The sequence below is a fragment of the Seriola dumerili genome, unplaced genomic scaffold (genome assembly GCF_002260705.1).
Source record: "Seriola dumerili isolate Sdu_G_001 unplaced genomic scaffold, Sdu_1.0 BDQW01000291.1, whole genome shotgun sequence".
NCBI lineage: Eukaryota > Metazoa > Chordata > Actinopteri > Carangiformes > Carangidae > Seriola > Seriola dumerili.
The window spans coordinates 164333-179303 of record NW_019174546.1 but is presented as its reverse complement, the minus strand read 5'-3'; the positions used below and the strand labels follow the sequence as shown (position 1 = coordinate 179303).

Genomic DNA, 14971 nt, shown 5'->3' with positions numbered 1-14971 from the left:
CCCGCTCTCCCGACTCCCTTCTCCTGCTCCCTCCTCATCGGCCTCCAAGATAGATTCCCTCAGGAGTAAGGTTGACCTGCTCAAGCTGCCCCTGGCTCTCTCCACCAAGTCCATCTCCGAGCGCAAGAGCCAGCTGGGAGGAGTCGGCGAGCAGCGCGGCACGGGGGGTGGAGGAGGAGGCGGGGCTCGTAAAGCCCGCTCACCGCCGACCCGAGACATGGACAACGAGTCGCAGTACTCGGGCTACTCATACAAGTCGTCCCACTCCCGGAGCTCCCGCAAGCACAGGTGGGTCACAGAGGTCACATACATGACATCATTTTATCCTCATCTTTCTCTGGCTGGCATTTTAGCAGCAGCCATTCACTGTGTTTATGTTCAGAAAGTTCCTGTGTATGTGTTGTTTTGGTGGGATCTATTGTACCTACCCAGTATACAAATATATGCCACAAGCAGGTAGACTGGAGTATCTTAAAAAGTTCCCAAACAAACCAGAAGATGACATAATTTCTTCTTTCTGTTGACAAGTTTGAATATCAAAACAAAAAATGACATTAATTACACTTTCCGAGATTTGTTAAACAGTGTAATTAGATTATCAACAAGAACTCTGCCTTTTTCTTGAGTGCTTATTCACATGTTCCCAAATTAAATACACATTACTTCTAATTAAAAATGATATCGGTTATAACAGGGAAATGGTTGATTTTCTAAGTGATGCAGTTACATCAGTACGTGGTGCAGCTGTGTATAGCTGCAGCTGGAGACTACATGGTGGCGGTTGCTTCCCCACAAAGGTGATAACACAGATTTTTGTGCCTTGTTTTTCGAATGGGACTTCAAATGGATCTCTGGTTATGAAAGCACACTTGACAAAAACTCCAAAATTGAACACTAATCAGAATGATGATTTACAGCATCGCCCTGGGTCGATGTTGTTACCAGGAAACATTCAGATCCAGTGTCTCAGTCATCTGGTACCATGTGCTGTGCGGAGAAACAGTGTCACAAAAAAAAAAAAGGACTATATCCCTTGACAGGAACACTCTGCAAGCTTTCTTTCTAAGATCTTAACCTGGTACTTGAAGATGTTCGTGGTGTCTGTGCTCTAACGAATCCTCTCAGAGAGACAAGTTTTTAAATATTTCCATTCAGTGTTTCAAAATAAAATCAACATAATTATAATGACCATGAGGGAAAAGAAGCAGAAAAAGGAAAAAAATAACATAAAAAGAATTGTCTCCTATGACAGACCCTGAACCTGCCGCACCAAAACGCTGTTAACAAGGACAGTGAAAGAAGCAGTATTGGTGCACAGTGAGTAACCCTGTGTGTGTGTGTGTGTGTGTGTGTGTGTGTGTGTGTGTGTGTGTGTGTGTGTGTGTGTGTCTTCCAGGGATCGGAGGGATCGTCATCGCTCTAAGAGTCGAGACAGCAGCAGTCGTGGAGACAAATCGGTCACCATCCAGACGCCCGGAGAGCCGCTGCTCGATGCAGAGTCAACCCGCGGAGATGATCGGGTCAGTCGCACTGTCTGTCACAAGTTTGTCCGTTTTTAAAGCTGCATTTATTCATCTGTGACCAATGAAATAAAGGCCAGCAGCTCAGATCTCTGGTGTTTGTGGAGATGACAACTGGAGTTCCAAAGGGGTTAAATTCTTTGTTTGGTACTTTAACAGCTACTTTGTTTGCTGCAGTATCTCGGTGGATAAAGATAAATTTCCGTCCTACCACTTTAAGGATGGGAAGGACGCTTCCTGTAGAAGTGTGTTTTTACACTTACCTCAAGTGTGTTTCTCAGGAGCTGTCAGTCATTTCACTCCAATCCTTGCGTGTCCCGTCAGTCACTGGGGAGCAGCAGGTGTTGACATTTGTATAATTGAGTCTTACGACATTGAAGAGGCAGTATTTTAAGTGAAGAGGCATGTTTTCAATCAGGAGCCTTAGGTGACATTTTTGTGCCTAGATGAAGGGAGGAGGCGTCTTTCTTTAAATAGTCTAGAGGCATTTGTATTTAAGTTTTAACCAAGCAGTCGCCCTCTCTGGCTCCAGTGCGGGGCCATGAATGCAACAAGGACACAAACAACATGGATATTGAGCGGCTGAGGATGTTCAGGGGTTGATTCCTCTCATAACTTCATAAAACATTTTAACTTTAGCTGCAACGATTAGTCGATTCATTCATTTGTCGATCAACAGAAAATTAATCAGCAACTGTTTTGATAATCTAATAGGGATTTTAGTGATTTTGTTTAAGCAAAATTTGTATTTGCCCTTTTCAGATTCTGAAATATGAGGATTTGATGCTTTTATTTGTCACACATGACAGTGAACTGAATATCTTTGGATGTTTTACTGTTGATCAAACAACACAAGACATGGAGAAATTATAAATAATATAAATAGATTGAAATAAAATTTCTGGCATTTTCTGATAAAAACAATTAATTAATTGGAAAAAAAATTGACAAAAATTGTCAGATTGATCGATAATGAAGATAATTAGTTAGCAGCAGCCCTAGCTGAATATAATTTAATATAGTTTCTTTTTAGATGAAAGGTTGAAACGTTTGAACGAAGAGTTTGCTCACCTCTTCCTTTCCTCCTAAACGAACCTTTCATTTAAACAACCACAGATTTTCTGCCTTGGTTCAGAAGAGGTTCTCAATATTTCTAAGTAATTGCTTGTCTAGAAAATGTCAGACAATAATGAAGAATGCCAAACACATGTTCCATGAGCCTGAGATATTATGATAAAACAGTCTGAAAACCCAGTTACTAAATATATAATAAATGTAAAACAAATCCTCACATTTGAGAAACTAGCCCTTCAGGACTAGTCGGATGTAATAAATGATTTTATCAAGTGAAAAGAACAAACATATTCTGGTAAAAGCTTCAAAGCTTCTTTGTTCATTAGGATTTATTGCATTGTAAATTAAAACCACTGAGCCGTTGTATTTACTAACGCTGTATCAGACAGTAAAAACTAATTTCTCTCTCCTGGTCTGACAGGATGATAACTGGGGAGAGACCACCACGGTCGTCACCGGCACCTCAGAGCACAGCATCTCAAACGAGGACCTGACCCGCGTCTCCAAAGAATTGGAGGAGTCGACTCCACTGGAGTGCAAGCGCTTCGTTGGCCCCGCCCTGGGGGGCTGCCTGAGCTTCTTCGCCCTCGTCACGCCTCTAGCCTTCCTCATCCTCCCGCAGGTCCTGTGGCGTGACGCCCTCGAGCCCTGCGGCACGCCCTGCGAAGGCCTCTACGTGTCCCTGGCCTTCAAGCTCCTGGTCCTGCTCATCTCCTCCTGGGCGCTGTTCCTCCGCCCTCCTCGCGCCACCCTGCCGCGCTTCTTTGTCTTCCGCTGCCTGCTGATGGTGCTGGTGTTCCTGTTCGTGGCGTCGTACTGGTTGTTCTATGGCGTGCGGGTGCTGGAGCCCAGGGAGAGGGACTACAGGGGGATTGTGGAGTACGCTGCGTCGCTGGTGGACGCTCTGCTCTTCATCCAGTACCTGGCTCTGGTGCTGCTGGAGGTCCGACACCTGCAGCCGGCCTTCTGCCTTAAGGTGGTCCGGAGCACGGACGGAGCCAGCAAGTTCTACAACGTGGGCCACCTCAGGTTAGTGAGACCGGACCTGGAAACTGGTTAACAATATGTCAAGTTCACTACAAAGTTCTTAATACTTATATTGTTATACAAGTTGAAAAAAAATGAATTTTCAACAAAATATGAGCAAGTTTTATTCTGTGTATCGTCATGATGTTGACAATAAAGAATTTAAGCTTGTTGACCTTTAGAAACACCATAATATTGGTTAGAAATCCCGTTAAATAGGCACACAACCTCTTGACCTTTAGTGGCCGCGCAGCCAGAGATATGACAAATTTCTCAACAATCCTAGCTTTCGACCCGTGCTTTCAAATCAAACTGACCCTTTTTCTCTGTGACTTATACTGGTTTACACTTCTGATTGATTTCCCTCTGTCTTAATATCCTGTTCCAACATCCTGTTTCAAAAACAAGGACATCATATGAAGGAAGTGTTGTGAGCTAACTCACAAAATTTCAAATCCTGCTCAAAGGGGCTTTAAAGTTACAGTTTGTTCCATCAGGGATTTTATTAAGACTACGAAACTCCTCTTATTTACAAATGAGAAGGATATACAGTGTCTACTATGTGTGCACACTGCACATGTGTCTCTGCATTTCTGTTTCATAGCAAGTGTGTCCTCATATTTAGACATCAGACGGTTTTATGTATTCCTGTATAGAGATGAGCATTAATTTATAGGACAGTTAGACCTGCCTCACATACTGTTCCAGAAAAGTAAAGTAAAGTGTTTGTTTGACAGCTTGGACAACTGATTTGATCCATTTAAGTTTATTTTTTCTGCTTTGGAAGCTTAAAGGAACATAAAAGTATAAAATATATAAAATCTGATTATAGAAACATCTGAGCAGGAGATAAACCTGTTTGCAGTCACTCCCTGCTTAGATAAAAGTATAACTGATTTTAGAAATCACACTGTCATTCAGTATTATTGCAGTGTATAGTCTGTCTTTGTCCAGTCAGCAGCTGAGGTTGGACCAGCACTTACTGACTAACTCTGTGTTGTAGTATCCAGCGGGCAGCTGTCTGGGTGTTGGACCGTTATTACAGCGACTTCCCCGTCTACAACCCTGCCCTGCTCAACCTGCCCAAATCCATCCTGTCCAAGAAGATGACCGGCTTCAAGGTTTACTCCCTGGATGGTAAATACACCGTCATGGTGGCTCTGATGCCACTTTTCTAATCCATCGCTCATCATTTTCCTCAATCGTCACCTTCGTGTGTTGATCGCTGTTTGACACATACAATGACACATGTCGAGGCTGAAACTTTAAGCACTTAAAATTGTCACCGAAGGTCGATTACAACTTTTTTTGTTTTTTACTCAGATCTGGATGAGATTAATTTCACCTGAAACTACTTCACCGTTAGAGTCCATCCACTAATTCGTCTCTCTCTCTCTGCACGTGTTGTTGTCTTGCAGAAAACACCACCAATAACTCCACGGGTCAGTCCCGGGCCATGATAGCAGCTGCTGCCAGGAGGAGAGACAACTCCCACAACGAGTTCTACTACGAGGAGGCAGAGATGGACCGCAGGATCCGCAAACGCAAGGCCAGGTCAGATATGTGTTCAGTACTTGGAAGTGATTCCCTGTGGTGTGTGATTCACGGGGGCGGCTGTTTCACAGGAGACAGACTGTGTGTGCACACAGAGAGAGAGAGAGAGAGAGAGAGAGAGGGAAACACACGACCGTAGTGTTGGTTTTAGGCTGAACAGTCAATCTGTCTCAATTTGCAAGGTGTAGTTTACACCATGTTGCCAGAACAATGGGCGTACAGGGCATGCACAGAAAAAGATTGAGTGTGTTTTGTGAGCACAAACGCATGATCACGTGCTAGTTCAAAAATGATTTATGTTTTTGTTCAGATCTGATCTTACTCTCTCATTTCCTCCTCTGACATAACACATAAATCAAACATTAGCCCATTTGTTTCCCAGTTGAAACAAGGGGAAGAAACAAGAGCGGGCAAGGAAGAAAAAAATCTTCTATTTGCTCATCACAGATGTATTGTGAACGACACACAGTATCTGTCTGCTGATGAGTAATGAGAAATAGTAGTAGAAACATTTCATAGAGCTCTGACAGGTTGATTAGTCAACTGTAAAACATCCTGCACAGTACATCATTTTGAGGCACCCTAAAAATGGTTGTTTATGTTACGTGTTTGAGAAAAAGTAGGAACCACACTATCTCAGGTTATTGCAGGTAATTCCCCACTTCTCTCTTCCTCATTTCTCATCATCTCTCTACTGTTAAGTCTCTCTAAGTCTAAGTCTAAGTCTATAAAAATGACAACAGAAACATATCTAGTAAATGATCACCACCATGATAAGAGACTGATTATGGTCAGTAAGGATGTTTTATTGAGTAAAAAAAATAGCATTATGTGGGACATGAAAACACAGTCTACATTTTCATTAGAAAAAAAAACAAGCAAAAAAAAAAACAAAACAAAAAAAACAAGAGAATAAAAGAACCAGTGTCCAATATAAATACACACAAAAGAAAAATACACACTTAATAAACCCTCCCTCCCTCCCTCCCTCCCGCCCGCAGAGTTCATTTTGTATGATGGGAGAGGTTGCGAGGGAAAATAAGAACAAGAGGTGAAAAATAATAATGGACATGGAACGTCCTGTATGGGTTGTTTTTTAAGTAACAGACAAGGGCTTGAATCCTTATTTAAAAAGATATCAGCGTGTGTGTGTGTGTGTGTGTGTGTGTGTGTGTGTGTGTGTGTGTGTGTGTGTGTGTGTGTGTGTGGTGGTGTGTGTGTGTGTGTGTTGGGCTCTGCTGAGCTCCACTGACATAGCGAGCATGCATGTTGTGCTGACAGATATGACTGAAATGATATTGGCAGGGTGTCCTGCAAATATCAGACATATTGATTTGGCTGTCGTGCTCGTGAACAACAGGTTCACTTTGACCTGTATTGAGCCCGTCTTGGGGCTGTCCCATGGGTGCCTGTTTGTGAATGAATAAAATCACTCAGTCAGTTTCAGCCAAGGACCTCCTGGGAAACTTTGGCAGCTGCTGCATCAAATTACATAGTTAAATTTTTTACAGATTCTCAAGGTGAAATGTGAAATGTTTTGTGTTTCTGATGGTTAATTCGTACAGACACCAACTAAAACATGTTTACATTCCTGCTCAAGCTATTTAAGTGTTTTCTCACAAGATATGTTTACCAGAGCACAGCCGACATATGGCCTTGTTTACCTCTTCCTTGTCTTCTAAGCTCCACAATCACTCAGTTCTGATTGAACAAAGCGTTTTGTTGTTTACAGACAGTCTGTTGAGAAATAACCACACATCTGTCTTACAATGCTTTTTTTTTTTTTTGTTGCTCCCGAACTCTCCAGGTTGGTCGTGGCGGTGGAAGAGGCCTTCACACACATCAAGCGTCTCCACGAGGACGAGGTCGCCTCGTCCCCCAAACACCCGAGAGAGGTGATGGATCCTCGGGAGGCGGCTCAGGCCATCTTCGCTCCGATGGCCCGGGCCATGCAGAAATACCTGAGGACCACCCGTCAGCAGGCCTTCCACAGCATGGAGAGCATCCTCACACACCTGCAGTTCTGCATCACACACAACATGACGCCCAAGGTGAGAGAGTGTGATCCCTGTAGCTATGACAACCTTTGTTATCTGACTTCTGTGAGGCCCACGGGAGCGTTTACGCTTCCAGATTTCACGTTTTCTTTAGAGCGTCCTTACTCCGCGACCGTTTGAGCTAGAGACATTTTTTCTCCTTGAACTAGACGATCGGCGATTTCTATCAAGCTCCTGTTTGTCCATGTGTTGTCACTGGCTTCGGTTGATACACTGACCTTTAAAGTTATGAAATATTTGGAGTAGTTTTCCTTTTTTTTTTTTGGCGCATTGCTGCTTTCTGTCTCAATTCCACATTCCTATTGGCTCCAGTTGGAACTGTCACAGCCAATCAGAGTGTCTGATTCAGAGGCTTGGCCTGCCTTGGCTGTATACCCAGACTGAATGGGAGCAGAGCTGTTTTACTCTGAGCTCAGAGTGAGGAGAGGTTGTTCTATGTTTATTGCGGTGACAGTCACATATTTAGTGCAGCGGAGGATTTGGAGCTGATTTTTCAAAGAGCAGACAAAAAACGCCCTTAAACAGAGAAATCATGAACAGATAAAGATAGAAACTTCAAATAAAATTTTTTTTTTTAAATCTTTAAAATAAGGAAACATTGGCTGAGGTTATGCTGATTCTGAATATGTGTAGCACTTGGTGAAACTTTTTAAAAATGACAATTTTATTAGGAAAAACACAAAGGTGTGAAAAAACGAAAAAAAAAAAGTTTAATCGTGGGCCTGTCAGGGCGGCCCAATGGATCACAGCATCCACAATATCAAACATTTTCATGGTAATTAACCTCTCCCTTTCCTCCCTGTCAGGCCTTCCTGGAGCGTTACCTCACCCCCGGCCCCACCATGCAGTACCAGCAGCAGAACGGCAGGGGGCGCCAGTGGACTCTGGTGAGCGAGGAGCCCGTGACTTCGGCCCTGCGTCAGGGTCTGGTCTTCTCCCTGCGACGCCTGGACTTCTCCTTGGTGGTCACAGTCACGCCGCTCCCCTTCCTGAGGCTGGGGGAGGAGTTCATCGACCCAAAGAGCCACAAGTTCGTCATGAGGCTGCAGTCGGAGACCTCGGTGTGAGACCTCGGTGTGTCTAAACCAGGATCGCTGATGTGTGGGACACGTGGAGGCCTTGTGGTCCGTTCTCGTCCAATCATTTCCCCCCCGTCTGTGACAAAGAAAAGGAGTGTTACATATGTGACGCCTCCTCCTGTTTTTTTTTGATCATCACAGATGCTCTGATATCAAACTGTGATCAGCTCAACGATTGTCTAAACCTGGAAATAAACGGATGCCTTGACTTTTTCTTTCTCTGTGTTGTGAAGTATTGGTCTTTACAACACGCTGTAAAAAAAAAAACAAAAAAAAAAAAAACAAAACCTTTTTTTGGAAAGGGGAATTTTTGTCCTTTTGCCTCTTCTCTCACTGTAACCACTGGACTACTTACTGTGCTGACTCAACACATGAACACCAGAGGAGGGTGATTACATCATGGTTGTCACTTCCTCTTTCTTGTGTCTTATACGAACAGACCAACGCTCAGCTCTGACTGCAACGCTGGTGTACCACTGCCTCTTGGTTCCCTGTTGGTGTATTGTTTTGTTTGACATGACCAGGACTGTTTTTTATATTAGAGGGTGTGACTTTTTTTTTTTTTTTTTTTTTTTTTTTTTTTTACACTTTACAGAATGTAGCATTATGTGCATTGAATTAACACATTGCTTTTCTGTGGCCACAAGGCCCAAATGTCTTTTTATCTGACTGTAAAGAAAAATGGAAGTACATTCCTCCAGTTGTTGCTACTCCAGACTCTGTATGTTCACGGTTGTCTAAATATGCAGCTTTAGTTTTATTCTACACTGGCATTTTTACTATTAATATCACAAGTTTTAACAGGAAATCTGAACAAAGATCCAATTTACACCTGGTATTAACATGCGATGTGCACCTTATTTGGATAAGCATGTTAAAGCATGAGTCAGGTATTATTCTGACATTTTCTTATTGTGAAAAAACCTTTAAAGCTTTCTCATTGGCCGCAATTGCTCAGTTGTCATGGTGAAACATTTAGTAGGTTAGTTGGCTGACAGAAAATGAATTAATTGTCAACAACTTCGAAGAATGATTAAGAATTTGGGTCAAAGAAATTCATAGCTGCAGGTTATCAGTTGTGCGTTTCTGTTGCTTTTCTCTGAACTGAACATCTTTTGGATTTTTCGACAAATACGACGTTTGAAGACGTCACCTTTGTCTCTGAGAAACTGAGGACGCACATTTGATACAAATAATTAATTACTCAAGCCAATAATCGGCATATTAATCAATAATGAAAATAATGGTTAATTGGAGCTCTGCTGATGTTTTAAGTTGTGGAGGAGGAGGAACAGCCACAGCTGACACTAGAGCCCGGAGTCACAGTCTCTCTTTATACAGCCACCTGTGAAGTGAAGCAGCTCCGTCTGCTGAGGAAGTTGCTGCAGTTGGACCACAATATGTCATGGTCAGGTAAAATAAAAACGACGCATACAGCAGTGTCAGTTTCCATCACATGCTGGTTACACATCTGTCATCTCCCCTTGCCTAATTTGCACATCACCACTTTCCTGTGGGAACCATGTCTGTCAACTTTTCATGACTGTAAGAGGAACACGCATGAGGAAAGGTCATTTTTTAGCTAATCCAGTGCTTTGTTCATTAAATGGATCATTTTCTCAGTTTAAAATTTCAGTTTATGTGAAAATGTCATAATTACCAAATGGTTTTCATCGGACAGTGATGATAATGAAATCAGATCATAGTCTGTGCAGGATCAAGATAACAAGGACACGAGTCTGTAATCTAGATAATGAATCCAGATGCAGATTGAATGTTAATATCAGGTGTAAATGGGGTCTTTTTTTAACATTGTGCATATAAGGAAATCAGTTCTAAACAGGCAGCTGTAGTTAAACTATGAGCTGACGTGTTATGGTTTGAATTTTTTTATTTTTTATTTTTTAATGCATTTCTACAAAAATCCCAAACCAGACGTGTGATTGTAACTCCTCACTGCAGCTCCTCTGCAGCAGTAGCGCATCACCGCCTTCGCCTTGTGCCACGAGCTGAAACAAGCACAGTGAACACGCTGCCTCCTCCTAACTCTCTCAGCCTTACTCTCCAGATGTTGGAGGAGCAGCCATCGGGCCACATCTGTCCCTCAAACTAGCTCCTCCTCTTTTTTTTTTTTCTTTTCCAGGTCCTGAAAACTTACTGTAAAACCCTGAAAGTCGCCTGATGTTGAGACTTGAGCCACTCTGTTGTATCTACCTACACTGTGTTGAGCCACAGCACGACTGACTGTATGCTTTCCTTTCCAGTGAAAATGTGCTTTAAAAAGCCCTTTACATGTCAAAAAAAAAAATCCAAGTACCAGGTCCGATGTGTATGACATTTCATGAGTGATCAAAATGCAGATGTTTGTTTTTTTTTTGTTTTTTCTTTTTAAAAATGCATGCTAGAGTTATTTCAGGCTCCAAAACCTTTTTATAATAACTTGTTTTCTATCATTTTTAAGGTGCCTAAGTTATGACGATGCAATTTTCTGAATGTTTTTACTTTTGAAAAACAAGTGGCTTGTAAAAAATTTGTAGATTTGTCTCGTATTTTCTTCCTTTTGGTAACTGTAGCTTGTATAGTGTGTAAGGCGTTTTTCCATTATTAAACCATTTATTCCTTATCAGTCTTCTCTTTGTCACTCATTTTGATGCTGTCTTAAATGAGGAAGAGAGTGCGTAAGTCGCTTGAATTCTCAGGGGAGGTAGATGACCAGATATATTTTGGTATTTGTGGTTTTTATGACATAATTTCTGGCTGTCTGCCCTCTGCTGCAAAGTTTCTGTTTCCTACTAATTGTTTTGAAAGCTGGACTCGTTTCACCAAAGAGAAGCGGCGTGTTTTTCACAAGCATTTTAGAGGAACTTCAGTGAAGGGAGGATGGCAGTGCTGTAGGCGTGCGGTTTCACAACTTCAGAACGGACAGAGAGCCCCGGACTTCCTGCTTGCTGATCTCGGAGCTCACTTCAGAGAGAGTTATAAAGAAGTCTCGCCGACAGCCGTCAAGGGAGCAACCAAACAGACCCCTCCGTCTTATCTGCAGCCCGACCTCGGTAAGATGGTGTGAGCGTTGCTGCTCATCGCCGCCTTTCTGATGATCTCTCTCCCACCTGCGCTGATGAGGATTAATAAATGTCACTTCTCTGAGTTCTTTTTTTAAATTTTTTTTAAATACCTCTACCTTTATGTGGATGAAACGCTACCAGCCATCTTGACATTTCTGCTGGAGGTGACGATGGTGAATGATGAAGGTCATGATGATGTGATTTCTGTGTACAGAGACCACTGGAGACATGGGCATATGTTATATCCTGGACGGGATTCTCATCTTCTACGGCATCATTCTCACCGTCTTATACTGCAGACTGAGGGTAAGAGAAACAGGAACAACACACAGCACACACCACCATGATGAATGTTAGAGAGTGTTGAACTGCTCCTTATGGCTGTACAGTAACAAAAACACATTTAAATGCAATATCTGAAGACTTAAGATAAGCTTTCTCTGTACTTTTGAGTGGAACACGTCATGAAGACTTTCCACCAGTTTGTAAAAAGACAGATTATTCCGCTGTAAATGATTTTAGACGTAACATCCTCTTGAGTATACCTGTACTGTTAAACTGTTAAACAAACCAGTTAAATCTCACACATTGAAGTGTAAATCCAATTTCTGATTTATTTTTGACAGATGCATTCAACCACCAAACCGCCTGCTGAGGTAAAATCAAAGTTGTATATCTACATAACTGTGGAAAAAATGTATATACAAGACAGTTATGATTGAGTGAAATATGCTTGGGAAAATATATGGTTTTTTTTAAAGGTTTTGCCTTCATTTTGTGGTATTTTATCCTGAAATGCTGTAGTTCTGTTTTATAGCTGACTCCAGACTCTCATTTCCTGTAAGCTCGAGCTGACCACTGACCTACATTATTTATACACTACACACACTCACAGTTTCCACCATGTTCGCACAAAACAAATATGTGAGATCCCACTTCCTGCTCATTGTGTTACGCATGAAAAGACTCATCTGAGTTAATCCTAAAAGTTTAGAATAGATTCAATAATCTGCACCCATATGCCTTTTACAACTCAGGCTCAAAGGAGGACTAGATGTTTCAGACACCAATCGCGTTTATTAAGAATCAACTGTTGCTGAAGCGTTCTTGATAATTTATCTGAACTGTTTCCATCCCACAGAAGCAGCCCGCTGAGGGAGGCATCTATGCGGTGAGACTTCTCATTGTAATGCTTAAAAAGACATTTAAAATGGCACATGATGGAAAAGTGACAGATTACTGCTCAGCCAAGGGACGACCTACCTGGCTGTCACAGAGAGAACAATATCACATTTAGACTCAGGAAATGGTCTCAGCATTGTTTTGTAGAAGTGCATTTTTAGTTTTTACATCAGGTATTTTCGTGTGTGTGTGTGTGTGTGTGTGTGTGTGTGTGTGTGTGTGTGTGTGTGTGTGTGTGTGTGTGTGTGTGTTCTGCAGGGTCTCTACTCTCCCAGTAATGACACCTACGAGACCATCAGAACGGATAAAAAGTCTATCGTCTGATCAAAGGAGACTCGGTGCAGAGAGGATGCTGTGCACAAAAACACAACCTTTATACTGTATATTAAGTTGTTTTTACTTGTTGCGGGCCTGTGCATAGTGTTTCTACATTTACATTTTCTCCCTTTTTTTTGTAAAGAAAAAGATATATACTACTTTTATTCCTAAACCTCCTCCTCCTTTCATGTGCATGCATGAAATGTTAAAACTACTAATTTAAAATCTATGTGAGCGAGTTTTCACTGCATGTTGCTCCATGTTTTTTACGAAAGTCACCAAGAAGACAGAAGTTTAATTTTATCTCTTGTTTCTGTTCGTGTTCCCTCTTTTGGTCTTTCACTTCAGACTATTTGAAAGAACATGAAATAGCTTAACCTCAAAAACAGGACTGGAACTGATGGGTATTTTTTACTAACAATTAAAATGCTAATTATTTTTGGAATTAATATTTCAGTGTATTAAATGTCAGGAAATGGTGAAAAATATCTCAGTTTCCTAAAGCCCAAGTGACGTTTACAGATGTCTGTCTTTGTCTCATCTGTTCAAATCCCAAAGAAGTTCAGTTTGTAATGATTTAAATCAGACAAAATCAGCAAGATCTCACAACTGACAAGATGAAATATTAATTTTCTGCCAATTATCGACTAAAATCTACTTATAAACTTGATTTGATTAGTCCGAATTTATGTAGCAGTTTTAGGGGTTTTAAGCTTCTCATGAGCTTCAGTTACTTGGACTGGAACTTGGACTTGGGAAAATATGGTAACTCTTCACACTTTTTACAGAATATAACGAATTTCAAGCCAATTCAAGTTAATTTGCTTGAATTTTGCCTAAAATATAGATTTGACACATCAAGCTGGTTATCCTGTTACAATGTTTGAAATACATTAGATTTGTCTCAACAAGTGTCATGTCAATTTTTGAAACTTTTGGTTACTTGATTTCTGTGATACGCTTTATGTTAACTGCCATTTTTACCATTACATTTTAATTTATTAATTTTTTCCCCATATAATAGCAATTTTAGGGGAAAATCTAACAAAAAATGGGTTGAATCCTCTTAATAAACAAATAAATCTCACATATCTTTTCATGTTCATTCATTGTTTTCCCCTGAGGCTCAGGAAACTCACTCAGAGACTACACCTCCACAAACCGTTGCAACATACCTGGCTTGTGAGACAAAGGAAGGTCGGGATAAACAAATTTTAGCGTCACAAATATATTTGAACTATGGTGCAAGTAGTATTCATTAATTAATGTATGCGTACATGTTTCATTCATACTATCATTATCACTGATTCCCATTAAACATCATATTACAATAAGTCAGCAGGTAAACAGCTGAAACAACAGGGACATGTTCCTGTCAGAGGTAAACAATCTGGTTATTGTGGTAAAACTGAGTGTAGATGAATTTCACAAGAAATCGCGCTACGTTCAAGTCCTCCTGGGAAATTCAAAATTGTGATCTTTAGAATTGTTGTCATATGTCGACATGACACAGTGTTTTAATAGATATTGAAGAGAATGTAAACTTATGTTTAATTTATATTTAATTGAATTAGTTAGATATTTTATCACAAAAAAAACATGTGTTATGCTACTTTGGAAAAAAAACTTGATGGAGTACAACCATTGGGAAGGAACTAGTTTATCATTACAGGGCCAAAGCATTAAAACTTGTAGGTTACACAAAATAAACTGTACTAATTTAAAACCACCTAAACAACAACAACAACAACAACTCTATCTGTAACTATTAATTGAAGTGGGCTTCAGACTTTTCTTCCTTGACTTTTTCTCTGTTGAGTTGTCCACAGCTCAGAAAGTCCAGTCTCAAATGTAACATTTAGCATTACCAGCTGATAACTGCAACACTTTCAGAACATTTATGCGCTTGAATCTTGTAATCCAGCTGTTATCAGCACAGGTTGAAGGAATGTTCAACGCTGCAATTTTTGTGTCAAGATGTATAGCTCCAAATAAATAGGAAAATAACATTTTAATATTCACACAATGGTGGGAAAATAAAGATTTGTCACTTTAAAGCACATTTATAAGGCCTGCATGTGTATTGCAAATCACCT

At 40.9% G+C, this 14971-nt stretch overlaps 1 protein-coding gene across 1 annotated transcript; it reads left to right on the top strand.

Annotated features, from left to right (window-relative positions):
• On the top strand, positions 1-8848 carry vangl2 (VANGL planar cell polarity protein 2). The gene is made up of 7 exons (XM_022758328.1): positions 1-288; positions 1397-1520; positions 3016-3623; positions 4624-4757; positions 5039-5174; positions 6982-7225; positions 8038-8848. The coding sequence occupies exons 1-7, from the start codon at positions 218-220 to the stop codon at positions 8296-8298; spliced, it is 1578 nt and encodes a 525-aa protein (XP_022614049.1). The 5' UTR covers positions 1-217; the 3' UTR covers positions 8299-8848.
• The last annotated feature ends 6123 nt before the right edge of the window (positions 8849-14971 follow it).

Bases quoted from the DNA above. Each gene is read 5' to 3' on its own strand.
- vangl2 (XM_022758328.1), top strand. From the start codon at position 218: ATGGACAACGAGTCGCAGTACTCGGGCTACTCATACAAGTCGTCCCAC. The intron at 1,521-3,015 runs GTCAGTCGCACT...CTGGTCTGACAG, and splicing joins CAACCCGCGGAGATGATCGG to GATGATAACTGGGGAGAGAC. The intron at 4,758-5,038 runs GTAAATACACCG...GTTGTCTTGCAG, and splicing joins CAAGGTTTACTCCCTGGATG to AAAACACCACCAATAACTCC.